This window comes from Amblyomma maculatum, chromosome 10, assembly GCF_055883805.1.
Source record: "Amblyomma maculatum isolate TAMU_Amacu chromosome 10, ASM5588380v1, whole genome shotgun sequence".
NCBI classification, from domain to species: Eukaryota; Metazoa; Arthropoda; class Arachnida; order Ixodida; family Ixodidae; genus Amblyomma; species Amblyomma maculatum.
Genome location: NC_139353.1, coordinates 30,100,522 through 30,122,671, shown reverse-complemented (window position 1 = coordinate 30,122,671; position 22,150 = coordinate 30,100,522). Strand labels below are relative to the sequence as shown.

General features: G+C 48.6%; 1 protein-coding gene across 1 annotated transcript; it reads right to left on the bottom strand.

The window, feature by feature from the left end:
• Window positions 1-1,264: 1,264 nt before the first annotated feature.
• Window positions 1,265-3,640, bottom strand: LOC146176031 (uncharacterized). The gene is made up of 2 exons (XM_084580902.1): window positions 3,428-3,640; window positions 1,265-2,177 (listed from the first exon to the last, which is right to left on the bottom strand). The coding sequence occupies exon 2, from the start codon at window positions 2,137-2,139 to the stop codon at window positions 1,567-1,569; it is 573 nt and encodes a 190-aa protein (XP_084437028.1). The 5' UTR covers window positions 2,140-2,177; window positions 3,428-3,640; the 3' UTR covers window positions 1,265-1,566.
• Window positions 3,641-22,150: the final 18,510 nt, after the last annotated feature.

The following is a 22,150-nucleotide window of genomic DNA, read 5'->3' as shown; positions in this document are numbered from 1 at the left end:
CTTCATCGCGAAAGTACACAAATTCGCACCGCTTATGTGCAGCACCCGATGCCGCCAGGCGCGGGCGCTGCGGCCGACGGCACTCCGGTCGTGCGCTGCTCCCTGCTCGTCGCTAGGCCTTGTTTCTTTTGCATCGCAGCCACGGCGGACGGCATTTTAGAATCGTCCGCTTCGCTGCGTCTCTAGTGTAGTTGCTCGCGTGCTCCTGTGCACTATTCTTGCGTGTAGCTTCGGAAAACAGTGACAACCTGCGCTGCCGAACTGCATGTGGCGAGCTGCTTTGCTCATGTTTTGCGCCGTTGTTTCTGGATTGGCCGATGCGTACACATGAGATAAAACACGCGTGCACATTACGCATTAGCACTTCCTAAACTATGTGCGTCCGACTGAAAGTGCGCGTTGGTGCAGCAGTGCGAAAAGAGCACGCAGGACCGATTCAACACCGTACCGATTAAAAAGGCAGCATCAACCTTCGTGTAAATGAAACGTGCGTCAAAGAAGGTCTGTCCTCAGCTTCATCGCGAAAGTACACAAATTCGCACCGCTTATGTGCAGCACCGGATGTAGTAACTAGGTAGTAGCATACTTCGATGCGACGGCGTATATGTTGAAGTGAAGGGGGAAAAAATACGCCACATGGAATGCTTGGTTGGCCGCTCGGCGTGCCAATGCTATGCGCGTGAATGCACAGCGAGACATCTTGACGTACTGCAGTTCGCGAGTGCCCGTGATACCCGGATAAAAGTTGAAACTATTTTATTCACGTCTATTTTGTCTGCGTCGAACGTTTCTCCGTAGTCCTTAGTGGCGAGTCGTACTTGCCGCTCAACAAAGTCAGCAGCAGAATATTCACATACCTGACCAACCACACTCGAGGTGTCCGCCGTATCGCACCCCTGCAACGCCTGCCCATCATGATATCCATCATGAACTGCAACGCCTGCTCACAAAGGGCTTGTACGCTGACTGACAATACCGTGCATGCCTTTGCACCACAGAACACTCGTGCGAATATTTTAATGCAGCTTCAGGAAACGTAGCCCGGCACAACGCACTTGAAGCGTGACAGCCAGATCACCTAAAGGGCAGCCATTTGGATTTCCAGTGGCGTCTCCTATAGACCGTGAAAGTTGCGAATAGAAGTGCCCTTTTCGCTTGTTTCGTACCATGCAGTATGGAATAATTACGGACGTTGATCTCGGTTAAATGTCGTTATTATACAATCGTAAATTCTTTTAAGCATGACTACACAGTTGTTTCGCCAGTATTAAATCTTTATTGCTCTACCATGGAATCGTCCATGTCTTTCCGCCGCAGACCAGACTGGAAGTTCATCGGTTTGGTATCACCGCCAGGCGAAGCCCTCGTCGACGGCCCGGTCTCCGCTGCCGACCACCTAGCCTTTCTATCTTGATCTTTGCATGCGATCTTTCGAAAAACCAAACTTCTTGCTATTCTTCGCTTTCGGCTGCCAATCTGCTTCCTCTTCAGCGCTTCTTCACGGGGAGCTACATCTTTGGGGGTCATCAGGCGCCGCCTGAGCCAAAGGGACATTTGTGCAGACCTTTAAGTAGGCATGTAGGCTTGCTGGAGCAAGGCGGCTTTCAAGTGCATGAGCTCGACCTGGGCACTTCTCAGCTGTAACCTGAGTGCAGCATTCTCCGCTTCGTAAAACGCTGCTTGTATTTCACATTCTTCAAACTTAGCTCTGCGGGCGTCCCGCGACTTCTTTGCTGCTTCGTTGTTTTTCTTACGGCGTTCCCAGTATGCCTTATCCTTGAGCTCGACAGGAACCTTACCTCGACTGCGTCCACGTCCGACGGCGGAGTCGTCCGCTTTCCTGACGCTGCCGCTAACTCCGGCACCTTTATCGACGGCAGATGAAGACGATTCTATGTCATCTACAGATGCGTGGTCCCCGTCATCCACGCTGTCGAAGCGGTGATCCATGCTGCTGTTGGCGTCGTCCGACTTCGAAGGAGTCGTCCTAAGAGACGACGCTCCGCTGCGCGAGAGGTCAAGCGGCTGATCGTGAGAATCTTGAAGTCGCTCGGCAGGACTTCCACCCCATGAACCCATCTCTGGAGACGCCAACCGTGGTGACTGCTCCTTATTTGGGAGGGGCTGCAGGTGGTCCATTGTGAGAGCTCCTAGACTTCCGTTGGAACCTAGGTATGCTGCGTAGAGGAGAAGGCAAGAAAGGTCAAAAAGCTGCATCATAATACCAGCCGGCAATTGAAGGTCATCTAAGACAAGACACCAGCACGTCTGACAACGACTATATTGTTACGGGGTAGTTCATCTTGGAGCAGAGGGCGGACACGGAAGACAAGGCTTTCAAACAGACGTTTTCTGCAGGCACCAGTCGACTCTGTTGAACGTCGTCTTCTCTAAAAACCCACGAGAGTAGTCTTCTTTCCTTATGCGCATGCACCGCCTAATGCGACACTACCCAGCCGGCTGAAAAGCACCGTCCCGGTGCGTACTGGCGTCCAAACCAGGGTCAGTGTAGTACGGCTTGAGGCGTGCAACAGGGACCGTCTCGGTGCGTGGTGTAAAGGTATGGCGTGCGGGATGCAAGGGCGCAATTTCGTATGTTACTGGCGTCACTTGTCGCAAAATACGATAGGGTCCTGTATAACGGGGCAAAAGTTTTTCTGAGAGGAACGCGGCGAGCTGGGGTCCAAAGCAGCACGAGAGAGCCGCAAGAATACTCGGTGTTGCGATGACAGGAATCATAGCGACGTTTCTGGGAGCGCTGGGAGGCTGCGAGTCGGTTGCGAGCAACAACGCGGGCAGCATCAGCTCGGGCTATGGCGTCACGAGCATATGAGCTGGCAGTGGAGCAGGCTGTCAAAAGGAAGCAGAGGTTGACGGCCGTATAGAAGATAGAAGGGGGAGTAGCATGTAGTGTCGTGACGCGACGAATTGTATGCGAATACACTAGCACTAATTAGTAATCAATTAATTTCTTAATTAGACATTAAGTATGTAAATGTATAATTAATAATTAATCATCAATCAGTATTTTAATGAATTACTTAATTGGTCAATAATTATTGACTAGTCATTAATCAGCAACTGATCATTGATTGGCATATATGGTCATCTAAGGCACACATTCACGCATACTGTGGTGGTGCTGTGATTGGTCGAGACCTCTATGACGTCATCCCGCCTCAGCCAATCAGAGCCGCCGCAAAAGCGGGACACATTTTGTCCAGGACAGAATGAGCCATTAAAGGCTTTCGCCTTAATACCAACTTGCCCATCGCCATACTGTGCAGCTATACTACTGCGGTATCCAGAATCCCCCAACATGGCGGAAAAGCACGCGGTCAGCGCAAGGGGGCACCAATCTTTGCATAAGGTATATTGGATGAGTGACCATCAGTGTAAGCCATTGTGTAATAAAATGTGCCCTTACCAGTGTGTAGAGGATGGCCTTTGACCGTTGCCGTTGTGTCAGACGAAAGAGACCACGTTGTTTTTGGCACCGGAGGCTTCAAGCAGCGAACTCACACCTGAGGTCGGGTTAGAAAGCGAAGCACGAGCACCGACTACTCCCAACGAGTCCAATCGTTGTGTACTGACATCGCTCTGACGTTTGAGGCAAGCTATAAAGAATGAGAGAGGCCGATACCACGTGACGGGAGAGAGAAAAAAGCCCTGCAATCATTGGTGGTTTCTGCAATAAACGGAGAGTTTAGATAGTTGGTGGATCATTTTTTTTTTTTTTTAAATACAGCGCAACAAACGAAGGATAAGCGAGTAGAGGAGAACAGCGCTGATTATCAACTGCACGATTCATTGAAGGAACACGTATATGCACAAAAATGCTCAGACAACCAAGTACGCATGTTTGCAGGTAAAAACAACAATTCACTTCAACCAGTTTTGTCAAGATATCAGATTTCGCGGGAATGAATGATAACCGATGAGGTGCTTACGCATGTGTCAGAATTCTTGTGAATGAGATAGGCCTCTTTTGATTATCTTGCTAATTTTTCTCTCTGTTTGTACAACACTCTTGTTTCTTTGAATATGGGAGTGCAAAGAGGGTGCAAAGGTGGCTTAAGGCTACACTCTTTGTGGTGTAGTGCCAGGTTCAATGATTGGGCTTTGTCTAGGGGGTTGTCATGTTCTCGTAGCCTTTTGCTGAGACACCTTCCTGATTGACCAATGTAATTTATGCCGCATGTATAAGGTACTCTGTACACTGCTCCTTATGTGCACGGATGAAAAGCTACATTATGTTTTGCCTGGCATCCCCCACGACCTGAACGTCGTTTCTTGTCATTTATTTTTCTGTCTACCTTAGCGCAAATGCTGCTAAGTTAAATGGGCGCAGAAAACATGACCTGCACTCCATACCTATGTCCAACCTGCCGTTGGCGGTGCGAAATTTCATGGACATACGGTATGACGGCAATATTTTTTTCTTTTTACGGGGTGTCTCAGGATCCTGTCATATTCTAGAGGCCTTTACTTTTTTCAAGACCTTGTTGCACACAAGCAAGATTACGTCATCGGGGAAGCCTGCTGACCTCAGTTCATCTACCTGATCTTTGAGGCTATTCATGATGACATGGTCGCAGAACTTGAAAATTGCCGACCCTATGCATGACATGGCTAACCACATTTAACTAATTTGGAATGGCCAGATTTAAACTGGAGCGAAGACTTCTTCGAGTTTTGTGCAAACGCCCAGCAGACGTGATTTTGGTGCCTCGATGAGCGCCCGCTTTCCGCTGATGGTGGCGCCAGTCTTCGAAGGGTCGTCGCCACCAAGACCGATTATCAGGAGGCGCCACCGCCATTTTCTTGCATTCCGCTCCCGCCGTCCCGCAGACGCCCACGCTAGACACAGAGCGGCATTACTCACACAGTCTCTGCAGAATTGCTAGGTGCTACGTTCCCAAGTGCACTAACAATGCTAAAAAATGGCCTGAGAATGTTTTTTTTTTTTTTTTCTGAGCCAAAATACGACGTCGTCTATGGACTGAGAAAGTGAAGCGGGACAAGTGGCAGCTGAAAAACTACTACTGCATATGCAGCGTAAGTAGCCGACTTCACAGCAGTGCTAAATTCATTTTCGGGTTCATGTCAGCTTGTCTATGCGATTTTTTCTGCTAACCAGACATGCGATGTTTTGTGTTCTTGTCGGAAGCGTCACATCATATGCTTTTGCAGCCTTCTGGTATTTGATCGGTGTAAACGGACATAATCTCTTGGAGCTCGGGAGCGGTATGGATCTGCCGGCATATTTACAATTCGATTCATTTCACATGGCATCACGAAATAAGGCGCACCATTATAAAAATATTACGATCTTTCGCAACCACGATGCTTGAACAGGTTTTCATCACGCCTACTTCACAAAAAGCCATCGCTGCCCGCCTAATTTTGACAGGCCCACCTAGCAGCGTAAAAATTATGTGAACCTCGGAGCCCAATATAGCATATGCGTCACATTGAGATCTTTTATACTTTTGTTCTGCGCGAAAACTACGCTATTCAAGACATTTATTATAGTTTATCCTATGTCGCGGAAGTAGTGCACGAAAATGAAAAAAAAAAAGTAATTAGTGTGAAGTAAATCTCTATTTTATGCATGTGTGCGGATTTGAACCAATATGCATGACAGTGGGCGTTTGTGTGATTTCCTTGATTTATCGTAATTTAACCTTATTTTTCAGGGAATAAGGCATTTATAATAGCAACAATTTTTCATGCAGGCTCACTTTGATGAATTCTATTTTGAACAAAACCAGGCAGGCTGATGAAAGAAAATGAAGCCAAATGCTGCACCAACAGTTTTTCCATTCAGGGAAAGTATTTCCCGTTTGATTCTCCGCCATGATTATGTATAATTGCATGCATTAATTCGTTACCAAAACGTTGGGGTCGCCCGGAAACATTTCAGGGGCATTTGAGCCATAGGCCCGGCATGGGCCACTTATTTCGCTGCTAACAGACTGTGTGTGAATGTGTGTATGCATCAATTGTGCTTCTCATGCACTTATCAGTAGTGTTCCACTTGTTTAATTCTGCTGTATATCGGCTAACGCAACAACCTTCATCTGAAACACCCACTTAAAAGGCAGAATCGGTCGCCTTCTTTAATCAATACCAATGAAATTAACCAGGGCGACATTGTCATTAATACAGGGAGCGGGGAACAAGTCAAGTATTTATGTGCATCTTTTGGCCCCTACGCTTAGATTTTTGTGGAAAACTAAAAACAATATTGCCGAAACGCTGATCATGCTTGTTTTCGCTTTGCTGTTTTCTTTGATTTTCCATGTTCCTGATTCCTGCTTTTCCCTTTACTGAGTACTCAATTTTGGTTTGTGCATCTTCCTGCTTCCAGTTGTTCTAAGGAAGCGAAAGCCACCTAGAGACAGAACGCAGCTTATCTATGCATCAAGGTATTAAATCATTGTTCTTGCGTGCGCCTGAGTCTTTTTGTTTTGATGGCACAGTGTATGCATGACACTGTTTGCCACCATTGCATAATAGTGTAAGTGAACGTGAGCACGACATGCATTCGTGCTTGAATATGCAGCTGTTCATTTCGCGTACTCCGCCTATATCCACACGTAAGCGCTAGGATAGCAAGTTCACGGCGCATGTATCAAGGTATATGTACTATGGTAGCGAAGGCTCCATAGACGCCCATACGTACCAAGCATGGCGGCTCATGGGCTCCAGTGACCAATGAAAATGGGGGGGGGGGGGGGGGGGGGGGGGGGGGGGCATGACGTCAAATGTCGTAACGCATCCGTTCAATTTGGCGCTAATTATAAAAAATTTATTTCTTTTTAAACCGCCGCATTGCATTGACGAGCCTGCATCTTTTGAAGGTTGCCTTTCAGCGCGCGCCAACCTTTGCCATCTAAAAGAACTCGAGTTTCTATCGTTTACGCCCTTGCTTATAAGCAGTTGCTTCAGCACAATGAAAGTGGTTGGCAAAGGTGACGGCATAGAAAGGCAGCAACACTTCCAAACATAGACCAAGCATGCAGATTCACAACGCAAATACTGCTGCAAGTCATGAAAGTACTTTGGCCATGTACTTTTCCCATAAACAGTGATGTAACTGGGCAGTCGTGCCCAGTTCGCAACAGAGTGTACCAAGTGAACAATTATTGTTTTCATATTCATGGTTTATTGCATCAACCAAGCAAATACAGCAATAAAGCACAACAATAAAAATGCCTGTCGCAGACAGCACAAACAGTGGCGCTGTTTAAGAGAGCTAATCATCTGAATGATCACAGCCGAGGCATGGAAAAGGCTTGAATAACATGCCACAAAACATACCCAGATAAGAAACACGCATTTACAGAAAACAAAGTTATGACATGTACAATTGAAATAAACATGCCATGAAAGTAGGAGCATAGAGCACTGGGATTGCTCTTCACATTTAAATTCTTCGGCAGAAAGAATACAGCAGTTTTCAAGGCAATTTCAAGGTTGCACCAGTCCAGACTGCTTTAGCATCAACAAACGTGCTTAACACAGGATCATTCGAGCATACATTGAGCCTGTGTGCAACCTCCAGATCTGCTCACCCGTGAAAGTAAGCCGGGAAGCGGTGTAATAAGACACCGACGGTTGAGTCCACGCTGTCGCAATGTGACACAGAGCATCGCTTCCTCACTTTGTGCGGGCTCATCTTGCGATAAAACGCTATGCACAATAGAATGCTGCAAAAAGAATTCGCACTGACCGCACCATGAATGGGACGAAACCAAAAAAAAAAAAAACACGGCTGCAGGGGGATATTAAATCTCACCAAACGGCAACAGAGCAGCGATCAGCAAGGACGTCGAAATCATCGCACAAGGGACCTATTCAGACTTTCGAACTAAATTTATACGCTTTCCCGGGCGCACCAAGGCCCGCACCACAGCAGACGAGCAGCAGACAGCGACAAGAACTCGTTTCGTGATTCATCAGCTTCGTTACCTCCGTTGTCTTGGTTACCTCTGGTTGCCTATTTCGCAAGAACCTAGCAAGGCCTGAAAAGTTTCGTCAAGACCGATGAAACATCAAGGCAGCGCGATAAGAGCGTTGCAATATATTTTTTTTAAATTAGGAGTGTCCTAATAGAATACCTTACCCATTCCCAAGCGATGTTATCAAAATGTCTATTCTTTTTATGTTGATTGATATTTTTTAATTTGTAGTAGTATAATTTCTTAATCTGAGTGATTGGCCCCCCGACCTGTGGCTATGCTGCGGTATCGCTGAACCGCTTTTCGGCCCAGCCTTCGCCACCATTCTACTTCCGCAATGCTGGTATGACAAAGACCGCCGTGACACATATCGCAAAATAAAGATAACCGCTATACTTTCGCTAATCGTCTCGAAATAGCGAATTCACCACCAAATCTTTACTCTTACCTTTTATCTAAACTAGAAAAGTAATGATTATCAAAAATAAAGTCCAATTCCAACTACCACTGGTAGCGGGGCCACCACTGTAGGCGCGTCACGCATGCAAACGCCCGCCTTGCGACCAGCGGATGCAAGAAAATGGCGGTCGCGCTAGCAGACGACGTGGTTGTCCGCACCCTAAGCGGACAGGGGTGTTCATCGAGGCACCATAATTTTGCCCTAAATTCAACCTGAAATCAAGCAAGGAAAGAGTATCACATGACATGGTTTCGAATGTGATGTTCAGGCCATTTCCGCAGTCTTGAAAAATATTTAGAATGTCTTGGACGCACTTTGAAAGGTCATGCGATTCTACAATGGGGGCGGCGAGGAGATAGGTGGTGCTGCGTGGAGCGGCGCCCTTCTTCACTATTCCTTCTCTCTCCTTCTGTGGGATCGCTGTGAAAGGCAAACTACGACGTTCAATGCGTCGGCCTATTTCCTAATTATGAAGGCTGGCAAGTTTTGAACATGGAGGTCGGCTGCTTTTTGACAATACCTTAGCGCAGCACAGCAGGCAGCAGAGAAATTATACCAAAGACGCACTAGCCAATGCCAACTTCGCGCGTTCAGTGGCCATGCCTTGCCACACCTATATCAGTACACGTGTCCAGGAGGCGTCCGGTATGTCGACGGTAGTAAGTCCGTGATGCGCTAAATCACACTGCATCAGCATTAAAAAAAATACAGCATTTGCTAATTATGAGCCATGACTTGTGTTATATGTCGAACAGTAAACAAAATCCGTTTTTGAAATTTGACTATGTGAAAGATCCCAGAGGCATTGAAATCCCGGAGCTGATAAATTGGCGCATATCTTTTTATTTGGGTAAACGGCAATGCTTTAACAGCCACCTACTTTCTGATACTTAGGAATTTTGGCCGAAGGTTAGTGCTGCTTGAGCTATTTTCGACTACAGTATACGGTGAATATGGTAACGCGTGTGGCCAGTGTTACCGTCGCAACGTGCTTGCGCGCATTTGTCCTGGTTATTGGTTATCGTGCGTGCGGGAACGAGGAACGATACGATAGATGCTAGGAGCAAACGCTAAAGTAAAGCTCTGTTCTGTTTTAGTCTTACGTAATAATGTGTGGACGCTGTCGCTGACTACAATGTAATATAATCTTCGACCTGACATCGATGTGTCATAACGTAAGAGATTACTGCAACTCCATCCCATGAAAAAGAAAAGCTGTGGGACTAGTTGACTGACTTAACCGCAGCCGCTCGATTTTGCATTACAAGACAGCATGAGATGTTTGCGCCGGAGGGCAATGCGCACGTGGTCAAGCAGTACGTTTGCAGCGTTCCTCTCTGAAAAGCATTTTTTTCTCCCATCAGTTTTTGAGATAGAAGGGGACCGCGACATGCCCGCAGGTGTCCATTACAAAGGGCGCGAGGTTTCCTGGTTTCTCCAAAGTTTCTGCATAGACATAATGACCACAACAAAAAGAGGTATAAAACGCCATTTGAAGGGCGTCAATCTCAAGATGCCAGCAGATTTCATAGGTAATATGCAGACATTTGCAATGAGTGCTCCCTGGGCCCAATATTTGTTCCTGGAATTGATGTGACCATTCGTGCTAGGCCAGCGGAAACTGCGGCGGAACGTGTTTCTGAGAATGCAACGAAAATAATCTCGAGACAGAAACTTACAAGAAGCAGCATGCAGCATGACGCCGACGAAGGTGATAAAAACAGAACAATGGCAGCGGAAACAGGGCCCACTGAATACGAGTTCGGCGTACGTCTATACAATGGCGTAAACCTGCACTTCATGTTGGAATGCGGGCATTAACCAGTTGCACGAATAGGATAAGAGCTGTGAATTTTCTTTGAATCCCTGTTTCTTTCGGCGTACGTGTCTCTGTCGCCTTTCTTGTCGTGATTCTAGAGACGCCCCAGGGCCAGTCGCATCTGCCACTCCACGCCCTCAGTAGTCGAATGCTTTACTAACCACGGCAGCTGCACCTGCATCGGGTGGTTTCTACTGCACTTTTAGTGCTCCCGCACAGAATGCTTGCAGGGTGACAACACAGCAGAGCCTACACTGAGTGCTTTCTCGACAAAATAGCGCACCCGAACATTAAAGGGGTCACGCCATGGTCAACAGTTTTATAGTCCGGTAGATAATACTGAATATTATTATTTTAATTGCCAAATTTGAGCTCGCTAGACGAATTCTTTATTTCGAAATAAGTGACTGAAGTTGATACCGCGAAGCTCCTCCCACCGACAGCGATCGTCATTTTGAAATGCTTTGTTACGTCACAGGCCGTCTGCTGTTTTACCGACTCCGATTGGCAGATACACTGTACTGTATTCAGGCTTGCTAAAATACCAGCATTGCTCGCAATGACCCTAGTGAGCATGCTGCTTGTAAGGGTTACCTGGACACTGTCAAGCTGCGAAGGCAGCTTTTATCCGGGAAACCCTCCAGTTGAACCTGGAAATAAACTTATTATTGTATTGTATTGTATTGTTTTTGTAAATAACACATATTGTACTGAAACGAGTTTAGCTTTTGCCTAGAGATCCTCTTTCGGCGCGACCGCCGCCAACTGTCCGATGGATCTGCTCCTTCCCTCCGTGGATCTGCTGCCTTCCCAAAGTCAAGCTGATTTTGCAACCCGCCTCGTGAACCAAGACGCATCAATCCCGCGGCGTCTCGAAGTCGACGACGCTACCCTCCTTTTGTCAAGAAAGGAGCACCTCCGGCGCCGCACACGTGCACTTATCCCTCCGTGTGCGATATCCCTTCCCCGCGGTCTCAACCGTGCAGAGGAGGTTGCGCTTAGGAGGATCCGGGTCGGTGTTGCCCTTACACCAGCTGTAACTAGGACGTGGTCATACTTCCAACACTTATATCCACGCCCAGGATGCCCGATCTGTAACAACGAAGATGTCGAGGCCGACATCCACCACTTGCTGTGGGACTGCCCAGCACTCAAGCCAACACGAATCCGGCACCTGAGAATAGCTGGCCTTTCAGCAACCAATCCTGCCTCATACGTCACTTGGACGCAGGGACCTCATCATCGCTCACTTCTGGACTTCATAAAATCAGCCAACCTATTTCCATTCATTTAATCATTTATTCATCCTTCATCTCATAACCTACTGATGCCCTGAGACAATAAATATCGACTTAAAAAAAAAAAAAAAAACTGTCCGATGGCAGCGCTGCCGCACCGTAAACAGCGGCCATGCCTGAATTGCGATACTGCGATCCTTGTGCCGGTGTCGGAAAAGCATGCCAAATTTGTTTTCCTCGTAATAATTGTAGATCCTGGAAAAAAGATTTAAAATGAATGGTCCTTGAGCAATGCTGACCCATACGGTGGGAGTTTCTGCTAACAGCCGCATTGCATCCTTCCGCCGCGGTGCGGAAGTCGTGTTCTTGCCTACGCTAGCTCCGTTGCTAAGGCGTCGTCGAAAACATTTTTTTTTTACTACGAAACAGAGTGGTTGAGGGTAAGGAAGTTTCAAGATCGAGTAGCCCAGTTACTATAATGCTTCGAAAGTGCCGTTCGCTGTGGCTTCGGTGCGAAGCAATCTAAGCCTAAAAGCGATTAGGGAGAACAGACGTCGAGAGCGCCGCCGTCCGCCACGCTTGCGGGCGACACCGCTGTCGTAAGCTTGCGGTAAACGGTGCTGTAAGCCTTGAGATTTTATTTTCTGCTTTAATTATGTGACTGGGGGTCATACTTGGGTCTGACAACGATTGAGCAGCTCAAACGATGCTGCTGAGACGGAACGGGGCTCTGGGTGACTCGATGTACAGCGCCGAACCACTACGCTGCTGCGTCGTCAGGTGGTACTCGCAGTTTGTGCAAAAGCGCCATCGGACGGCATTTAATGCAGTGAATTTTTATGTTTTGCTTTCCATTGTTTTCGATACGTGTTTCAGCGTACAGTCGTGAGCAAAAGTGGTATACAATAAAGCTCAGCCGGTAGCGGAGCTCGAGAAAATTGGATCCTAACTTTATCTAGCAACGGCTATCTAAGAAAGGTTTTCTGGCGGGCTAGTTGGTGCTTGTCGTTCATGATTAAACTGCGCGAAAAAACACGGACAGAGACAGAAAACACGTACACACACACAGCGCAGAACTTGCAACTTTTATTCATAAAACGCTTCGAGCATGCCTTTTATACGCTCAAAACAACCACCACATGACACAGCCGGGATCACAAAGAGATAATTCTTGACAGATACGTGTACACGATGCGCGGACACCGGTGCATGCAAGATTACACACCATTCAAACTTGATAAAAGGATAACAGGGAACCGAAAGAATAAAATCCTGAAAGTGAAGATACTACCAATACCACGAATGAGGGCATCCACAAAACGCTGTATACTAGCAAAACTTACTCAGCCAAAAGGAATGAGACGCGGAACCGACAGTAATAGTAGAAAACGATGAAGATACAAAGCCACTAAAAGACGTAAGCTGAAAAGAACTAAAACTAAGGAACCGCCGAGGCTAAAACTGTGAAACTGAGAGTGAAAGATGGGAGACAACAAGAAACGAAGGTAAAGGCGACACGAGCAATGAAAATGAAAAAAAAAAACAGGCTAAAATCTAAGAAGGATGGAAAAAACAATTAACAAGAGTACGGGTGCGGGTTTAAAAATAACGGTTTAAAGTGTTCCTTTCCAAATACGAGATTTCTTTATCAGAAAGCATAATGGACGGTGTGCTCGCACAATTCTTCGAATTATTTGCGATTAGGAACGCCTCAATTATCTCCCTTTCCGTTTTAGTTCTAGCAGTCGCTAAGAGCTCCGTGCTTGCAAGAAACGGGTGACAATCGGTTTTTTCGCGCTTCTTACAATGTAAGGCTAAATTTCCTCCTGAGGTGGTAGAAAGGTTGCGAACATGTTCAGCCGCCCTCTCATTGAAACATCGCCCGGTTTGACCGATGTACATCTTGCCACAGGATAAGGGCACCTGATAAATAACTTGTCTGACACATTCAGTGTGCTCAAGGCTGTGATTTGAGGCGCATCTTTGCTGCCTATCATCCCGGTTCATGATTGCGCACAGTTTACCGAGCTTACATGGCGCCGCAAGCACGAGTCTGACGCCGTATCTTCCTGCAACTTTCTTTAAATTGTGAAACACTCGGTGCAGGTAAAGTATAACACACACTGGTTTTCGGTCTTCGTTCATTTTTCGGTTCGTATTCTTCTTCCTCTGTAGCAGACTTTCACAAACACATGCTATCAGTTGCCGTGGATACCCAGCAGCATACATTACCTTGCATCTACCATGATTTTACAGACAAACAAGCGGCACGGCTATGGGTGCCGAGATCTCAGTCACTGCTTCCAACTTAACGATGGAGGCCATTGAAGAGAAAGCTCTCCAGTCTTTCCAAGAAAAGCGATAAGTTTTCATTCGGTACGTCGACGACTGCTTTTGCATCATAAAAAAATCAGAAGTTGAAAACTTCCTTGCGCACCTGAACGCGGTTGAGCCCTGTATCCAGTTCACTTTGGAACGGTTAAAGGACAATCAGTTACCATTCCTTGACGTCCTAATTTCAAGACAAGGGGGAGACCTAAAATTCTGTGTGTACAGGAAGCCACTCATACCGGCCGCTACTTAAATTTCAATTCAAACCACCCTGCTGAGCACAAGGCCTCCGTCGTCTGAGGAGAGCTGAGTACAATCCCGATCTGAAGAGTGAATGGCTACACATGCGCCTTTATTCAACCTGCTTCCCGCCGTCGAGCTAGAAGAACAAGATGGCCGGTCAGCACGGAAACGACGAAGTGCCCTCGCATTGTGCTCCCATAAGTAGTGGGCACCAGTGAGGCGCTTGCACGCATCCTACGCAAACACGTCTGTACGTCGCACAAACCTCCCTCAACAGTCGGCCGTTTTCTACCGCTACCAAAAGACCGTATTCCCAGAGAAAAACAACCAGGCGTTGTTTATAAAATCCCGTGCTCCGAGTGCCCGGCCTCGTATTTCGGCGAAACGATTTTACATACCCTTTCCTGTCTTCCTATCGCTCACCTCTTTGATTTCCTCTACCCCTTCTTCGCTATCGCTTTATTTCCGCCGCCCCAGTTCAGGTCTTTCAGATAACAGATACCGGGGCTGGCAACTTCTTTTCCTTTCTTTTGTATATAAATAAAATAACCTCTACCACCACCACACTACCCTCCGCGTACACAATTGGACTTCGCCACGTGTTGAGAAAAGGGAAGCGTAGACCGCTGTCCGCTACTGCGGGCCACGAATTTTAGTCGCCCCTGAGGAAGGAATTCCGAGTTGGTGCCGAAACGTCGGGTTCTAATAAATAATTTGGTTGGTGATAAGTGTTTCTCTTTTACTTATGTGTCACTTGACTGCGCACCCGGGTTCTGGAAAAATGCTCATCCCTATATCCCGTGAAAGTTGCGAATTACGTCACCCACTTCGAATTCCAATGGGCAGGTTGTCTGGATTACCAGCCATGCAGAAAACAATGTTCGTGCTTCCAGTCATGCAACTCGGACAAAAGGAAGCAGGCGACGATTTGCTGCGGCATCTCGACAAAGATTTCAGTACTCAGGGCAAAGGTCCAACGTCGTGGTCTAGAGTAGCCTTGTATGCATGAATTAGACATAATATGGGATCTATCGAATTCCGTGCTTAATTACAAAATCTGCTCATTGGTAAATAACATCATTTTACTAGTATTCCGCTGCCATTTGGTATTTTCTTATTACCATCTCGCAATAAAAGACATGCATTAAATGGCAATTTCAACCCGCCTGTCAGCGCCAATGTGTACGCAGAACGTTTAGTGCACTTTCTTGGAGCAAAACATTGGAACACGTTGCCTATTAATGTGAAATTTGCAGATAACTTTTAGATGAGCTGCAAAATGTTCTTTATTAATAACCAAGAACAGTCATGATCCCCTCTCCGCCCCCCATTTTTTTGTGTGTGTGCCTGTGCTTTGTATTACTCGCCTATTAATTGTTTTCTGAAATATAATTTCCTCCGTGCGTGTTGATTCTGTTTGTTTGTTTCATCTTTGTGTATGTATGTGTGCGGATTACGACTGCCTCATCAAGTTTATTCTTTACTGGACCGTCTACTAGTCCCGCGGCTATCGGTCCATATATTCTTTATGTATTTCGTCGCATACAAATAAAGATTGCTTTGATTGATCGATTGATTGATTGATTGATTGATTGATAATAGTAGTGACAATGTCGGAATATTGAAGGCTCATTTTCTGCCAAGCTATATGCGTGGGAGCATGGCCTCGACATAATGCGCGTGCTGAGCAAGAAAGGAAACGTAGCGCTAAGAAGACAAGGACAAAACGACCTTGTCTTCTTAGCGCTACGTTTCCTAAAATACAAATGCACCAACTCGCCCAATTCAGCATTCTTGTGCCGAACAAGAAACCCGGCCGACGGTCCATAGCCCACCGTATCTGCGCTCGTCCCAATATGGTTTCGTCGAAGGCGGTGTCTCCACCCTGTACGGCGCCGCGCTACAACAAGGCACCCTAGACCCTACCGTTCAGAGAGCGGATAATTGCAGTATAGGGAGACGCATTTATCCTCCTTGTCTGCCTTCCACCTCGACCCCACTGCAGGAGGGGGGTTAAGGCGTGGAGAGGGTATGAGAGGGCGCCCCCAGTTCAGGAGGAGCGAGGAGGAGAGTGAGGGGAGAGGAAATTAATAGGTTGTTTGAGAGCAGTTTACAAGTGCTTACCGCCTTCTATGCATTCGTCACCTTTTAAACGACCAATGCTAGCAGGGCTTCTTTCATTGCTTTTGTCACGTGGTATGAGCCCTGCGAGTTTTTCCTTCTCACCCTCATCGTTTAAAACATGCCCAAATGTAACAGCGATGTCACTACGTACACGACTGAACTCCTTGACAGCAGTTCTCGCTCGTGCTTCGCTTTGTATCCCGAACTCATCGTGTGAGTTCGCCGCTTGGAGCCTCCCACGCCGAGTACAGTGCGGCCTTCTTCGCCTGACACCGCAACAACGGTCAAAGGACACATCCTCTGCGCAATGGTACGTGTAGACTTTATTACTGAATGGCATACTCTCATGGTCTCTCGCGCAGCAGATGCGTTATTTTCCTTATATATTTTATTTTCTGCCGGATGCGTTGTTCTACTGTTACCATACTGTTATTACTTTTTTTTTTTTTTTTTTTTACGTTTCAACATACATAGTTCTGGCGCGCATCACAGGGACGAATGGAGAACACATACCCCACTAATACTTCTCCCTTCGTTCCTGTGATATGCGTTAGAACTATGTATGTTGTAAATAAGCCCCAACTCGCCCAGCTTACCGCGTAAAAAAAAAATAATAAATAAATAAAAACACTTATTTCGTGTCAAGTCCTCGACGATCTATTCAAACTAGCTGCGAAGTTTTTCAAATTCACGACGTTTGATAGTTTTATGCGTAATCCAAGTAGACAGTTATAGTTTCCCCGTACGTGCAGAGCTCACGTGCTTCAACGTGAGTAATGTCCACGTAGCTTATGTGCATGTGATTTGAAACCCTTTGAGTTGCACTTACGCGATGCGAGCGGCTCGTTGTTTCTTGCGCCAAAAGCGAATAGCTACTCGTGGTCCTAAAGCTGCAGCGAGCAGTATTTATTTCGAAGTCACCAAACTGTTACAGTTATCCCTGCACATTTTTTTTAGGCTGGTGACGGAAAGCTATGTACCATCTTTGCAAAAGTAACCACGCTGCTTGTACCGCCTCTCAATCGGGTAGCAGAGCGTTCGTCACTTCTGAAGCTGTACATCGGGGCAAAGTAAAAGCGGGCTCCTGTCCTCACTTATTAACAAGTTGTGATCCTCTTGGAATGGCTTTAGGATACAAGCTAACCATGCAACCTGGTTACTTTTTGCAAAGACGGTACCTATTATAAAGAAGACAGGGTTATGCATACTTGAACTTAAGCTTTGCCAGCTGTTTGTGATGTGCCGCAACAACGACCAAGCTCACAAAAGAAGTCATCGGCAGACATCCTTGGTGAACCGCTAGTCCAGACGCTATCATCGAGTACAAGGTCTTGCTTGTCGAGACATGCACGCGCGTGAAAACGGTTGTATAGCAACGCTGTAAAAGTTACCCTCGTATAGTCATGACAGTGCGTCTGTACATGCATGAAAATCATGACCACGGTCATTCATTACGCTTTGAATTTTGACCTGAACAATGCCCCCTGACACTTATTTTGGCAGTATTATATTTATTTATTTAACTTCAGCACCAAATGGCATTGCAATTAGAACAAAATCGCCTCTGATACTATGATCGACGCAGCGGCAACATGCACCCCAGGAGGGAACTGCAGTCTGACAGTAAAAAAAAAAAAAAAAGAAATTGATTTCATTGACGACAAATGTATGTCGCTTCAGCCAACTACACAAAGCTAGGTGACAGAAGAGAAAGATTGTGCAACACCGCTTTAGAACGCCATTTGAATTCAGGCAAAATTTACAGCATTTTTCGATATAATATGCTTCACATAATCCTGCAGGAAAACGTCATGTGTTTACATAAATGCTCATGACACGTCGGATGATAGAACCACGAGAGCCTGTCAATTTGAATCAGAAACGGTAAGACCACTGGGAAATTAAAAACGTAAAACATGAAACCATCGGAAGTCCCAAGTTTGCACATTTTACGGCGATGTGAAAGCACCCTCGAACAACCGCTTCTGTGCCTGTTGTGAACACAACACTCGGGCATTAAAACCCCTGCGATTAAGAAATAACCCTTTTGATAACGGTGGTCCCCTTGGCGCATGACAGCGTTGAGCTGGCTCTGTTGTGGTTGTCTGTGCCCTTATAAGAAATAGCAGATGCCAACGAGGTTGTGTGCGCCTATTAGCCCCAACACGCAAATTTTTCTTCTGTTTGTCGCCACTGTCTCCAGCACGCAGCTTCACTTAGTCATTGTCAGGCGTGCTTGCGTCTTGTGTTACCTGTCCTTCAAACGATGGCTCATACATAGGTGGACCTTTCTAACCTTTCTTGCCCTCTACTCTGTGCAGTTGACCTTCGGTTCTCACGAAAGACTTACAGTCCGCACGATGTACCACCAGCAGTATGTCCCATGCCAGGGCCAGTTACTGCTGTTGGCGCCTGCAGACAAGGGCTCATCTGGTGGAAGTTGTGGGGATTCACAATCCCCTTCCTCCATTGTAACGCCCGCGCGTAATTAACACGCGTGATTACGCGCGCTGGCAGAGAGGTTGGCGGAGGAGAGGGCATACTGGCCACCCCCCGCCGCCTCCCGGGCCCTGCGGCGACGCTGCCGCGGGCTTCCCTCTTTCCTGCCGGCGTAACCGGGAGACCTCCTCTCCCGTTCCGTGTCGAGGAGCGCGACTGCAGCAACTCGCTGGGGTTCTTCGGCGAATGGGCGCGCAGCGCGCGGTTCATGATTTCTGCCGAGGAGACCACCGCCGTCACCGAGAATCGCGCACTGACCGTAGGCACCGCAACGGGATGTGAGCGAGAAGCTGTGTCAGGTGAGAAGACTCTTCCTCTCACCTACTTGACGCGCTTCCCCATTAGGTGGTTGTTATTGCACCCCCGTACGCGGCTTTCGCTCGCTACACGGCGGTTGTTCTTAATTGCTATTCCTTTGCCGTGTACTCGAGCAGTGCAATAAACTCTGTTCGAGTACGCAACTCGTGTTTGTCCCCTCTGGCCCGAACCCGCCGCAGTGGCGATTTCTCGCACCGCGGGTTGGGGGTCACAGCTCTGTCTGCTAGGGCTGGCACGTCGGGGCTAGAAGGCGACTGTAGCCTCTAGCCCCCCCGTGGCGCATTCTTGCGGGAGTAACACCCCCATATTTTGGCGCCCGAACGTGGGGCCAGAGGTGTGACAAATCGAGTGTCTGTGTGTGTACGACGCCGACACATAGACTAGCCATGGCAGTGAGCAGGACTGACTTTTCAGTATCTTCTAATACTGCAGTGGTGATTGCACAACGGCAAGCAAGCAAAACCACCTTAACTGTTCTTATTGCGAGAGATCAGGAGCTGACGCTAGCCACTGTGATCTTGTAATTTTCTGCGAGAGCAGGATGTCATACACGACTCCACCGCTCTGTAGCAGGGTGACGCGGGGACGCTGGTGTGATGGGCATTCTCTCGTAGTGTTTTGACTTACCATGCTCTACGGGAGAACTGGAAACGTTGTAGCGTATGTACTTTTGCACGCGCACGTTGAAGGCATGAGAAGTGTTATTACTATCCTTTCTGCCGCGCCCGTTAGCCAGTTCGTCGCGATGGCTCGCAGCCTCAGAGAAGGGCCGGCCTACCCGGCTTCTCCGAGTTTAAGTGCTGACCGTTTTAATTCCATCAGTGCAGTGGGGAGCCTAGTCAGCCTTAAGGGAGCTTTAGGAAAGCGGTAGGATCCTGTTTTTTTCTTTTATTTAGTCGACCAGTGTTCGACGGGCTCCGGGAGCCGAGCGGCGCGGCCGCGGCGCACAAAGGGCACGCTGGTATTGCTGCCTGTGCGGGCGCTACACAGCTTGTATTGCTGTGAGCGCGTTGGATCCCTGCCGTCAGTACTACAGCACCTTGCGAATTCCTTTCCCCACACGAAGGATACACTGAGTCCTTCGAGGTTGGTCACGCTGAGACGAGCTATATCGCACGATGTGTGCATCGCTGAGCATGCGAACGGCCCTAAGACTTTTCTTCAAGTTGTGTCATTTCGCTGCCTAGTGATGTGCATGGTGACGTTGTCGAATGGGTAGAACTTCCTCTATAAGTTCGCAACAACGCCACGGTTGCTGCGTTGGGCACACGCCGACGCGCGACAGAGCTGCAAGCAAAGATGGCGGAGCTAGACTTTCACAAAGCGCACCGCAATCCGAGCCCCGCTGCGTGGCCCGAGGAGGACGCACTCCCCCACCAGCAGGCAGCTGCAGCGAGAGGCAAGGCTTGGGATTTCGAGCATCGCGCCTCGTTACGACTTGCGCCCACGGCAGACGTAACTCTGACCAATGCGCAGGGAGTAATTTCTTGTTCTGAATATAGATGGGACGCTCTGTTAATATTCAGCACATTTTGCTTCCGGAGCAAGCACGCGCTTTCTCTTGGAAAAGATCGAGCGGGGGTAGATTTGAAAAAAGAAAAAAAAAATTTAACTAGGGAAAAGACAGCATTGCAGCCAGCAAGGAGGGGAGCCGGCGGAGGCCACGTCGGCCGTTGCAGCATCGAGGAGCAGGCCGTCAAAGGAGTGGCGTTCCCGCACCCAGAGCCTGCTGTCACCGTCAACCGGGCCAAGACGGACGGTTTCCGGTCGGCTACGGAGCGAGCCAGTCGGAGTTCGTGGAACGGGCCCCTGCCTCTAGCACGACGAAAGCTGCAGCAAAGAGCCCGCCTTGGCGCCGTTCGGTGCTCGCGGCCGTGACTTCACCAGCGGGAGCAGCTTGGCGCCCCGCTGCCCTCGCCACCGGCGGCGTCAACGACGGAGGGAAAAGAGGCCGGCCGGGAGCGAGCGGACGACCCGCTGAGGGGGGCCTGCAGCATGCTACGCAACGCGAAGACGCAGTTCCTAACCGTTCCCCGGCAGGCTGCCCTGGCTGACCGACGATGAATGCAGTAGCAGGCCTGCAGCCATCGACACTTCCAAGCCTGGCCGAGTGACGGTGAAGAAGCGGGACCTGCGGCCGCCGCACGTGTGCCCCCAGCTCCAAGGTCGTCTCCTGAGGTCGTCGGCCTTGCCTCCCCCTCCGACACCCGTGGCTGTGAGCTGTCTGCAACTTTTTGTATATTGGCACTTTTCTTTGGGTTTAAATGGTTTTCTTTTGGTTTAAAAGTTAAACGGCGTTTAGCCGGCCCCCTCGATATATCCCTCGGTGAACGTGACTACTTTTAGCCGTACGGCGGTTTTAAGGAGGGGGGGATGTGGGGATTCACAATCCCCTTCCTCCATTGTAACGCCCGCGCGTAATTAACACGCGTGATTACGCGCGCTGGCAGAGAGGTTGGCGGAGGAGAGGGCATACTGGCCACCCCCCGCCGCCTCCCGGGCCCTGCGGCGACGCTGCCGCGGGCTTCCCTCTTTCCTGCCGGCGTAACCGGGAGACCTCCTCTCCCGTTCCGTGTCGAGGAGCGCGACTGCAGCAACTCGCTGGGGTTCTTCGGCGAATGGGCGCGCAGCGCGCGGTTCATGATTTCTGCCGAGGAGACCACCGCCGTCACCGAGAATCGCGCACTGACCGTAGGCACCGCAACGGGATGTGAGCGAGAAGCTGTGTCAGGTGAGAAGACTCTTCCTCTCACCTACTTGACGCGCTTCCCCATTAGGTGGTTGTTATTGCACCCCCGTACGCGGCTTTCGCTCGCTACACGGCGGTTGTTCTTAATTGCTATTCCTTTGCCGTGTACTCGAGCAGTGCAATAAACTCTGTTCGAGTACGCAACTCGTGTTTGTCCCCTCTGGCCCGAACCCGCCGCAGTGGCGATTTCTCGCACCGCGGGTTGGGGGTCACAGCTCTGTCTGCTAGGGCTGGCACGTCGGGGCTAGAAGGCGACTGTAGCCTCTAGCCCCCCCGTGGCGCATTCTTGCGGGAGTAACACCCCCATAAAGTCTAGCTGCAGGACCCCAAGCTTACCTGGAGCAGCTGCTTGCAGGACTTCAACCTTGCCAGGAGCAGCCGCTTGACCTTTCACCCACATCT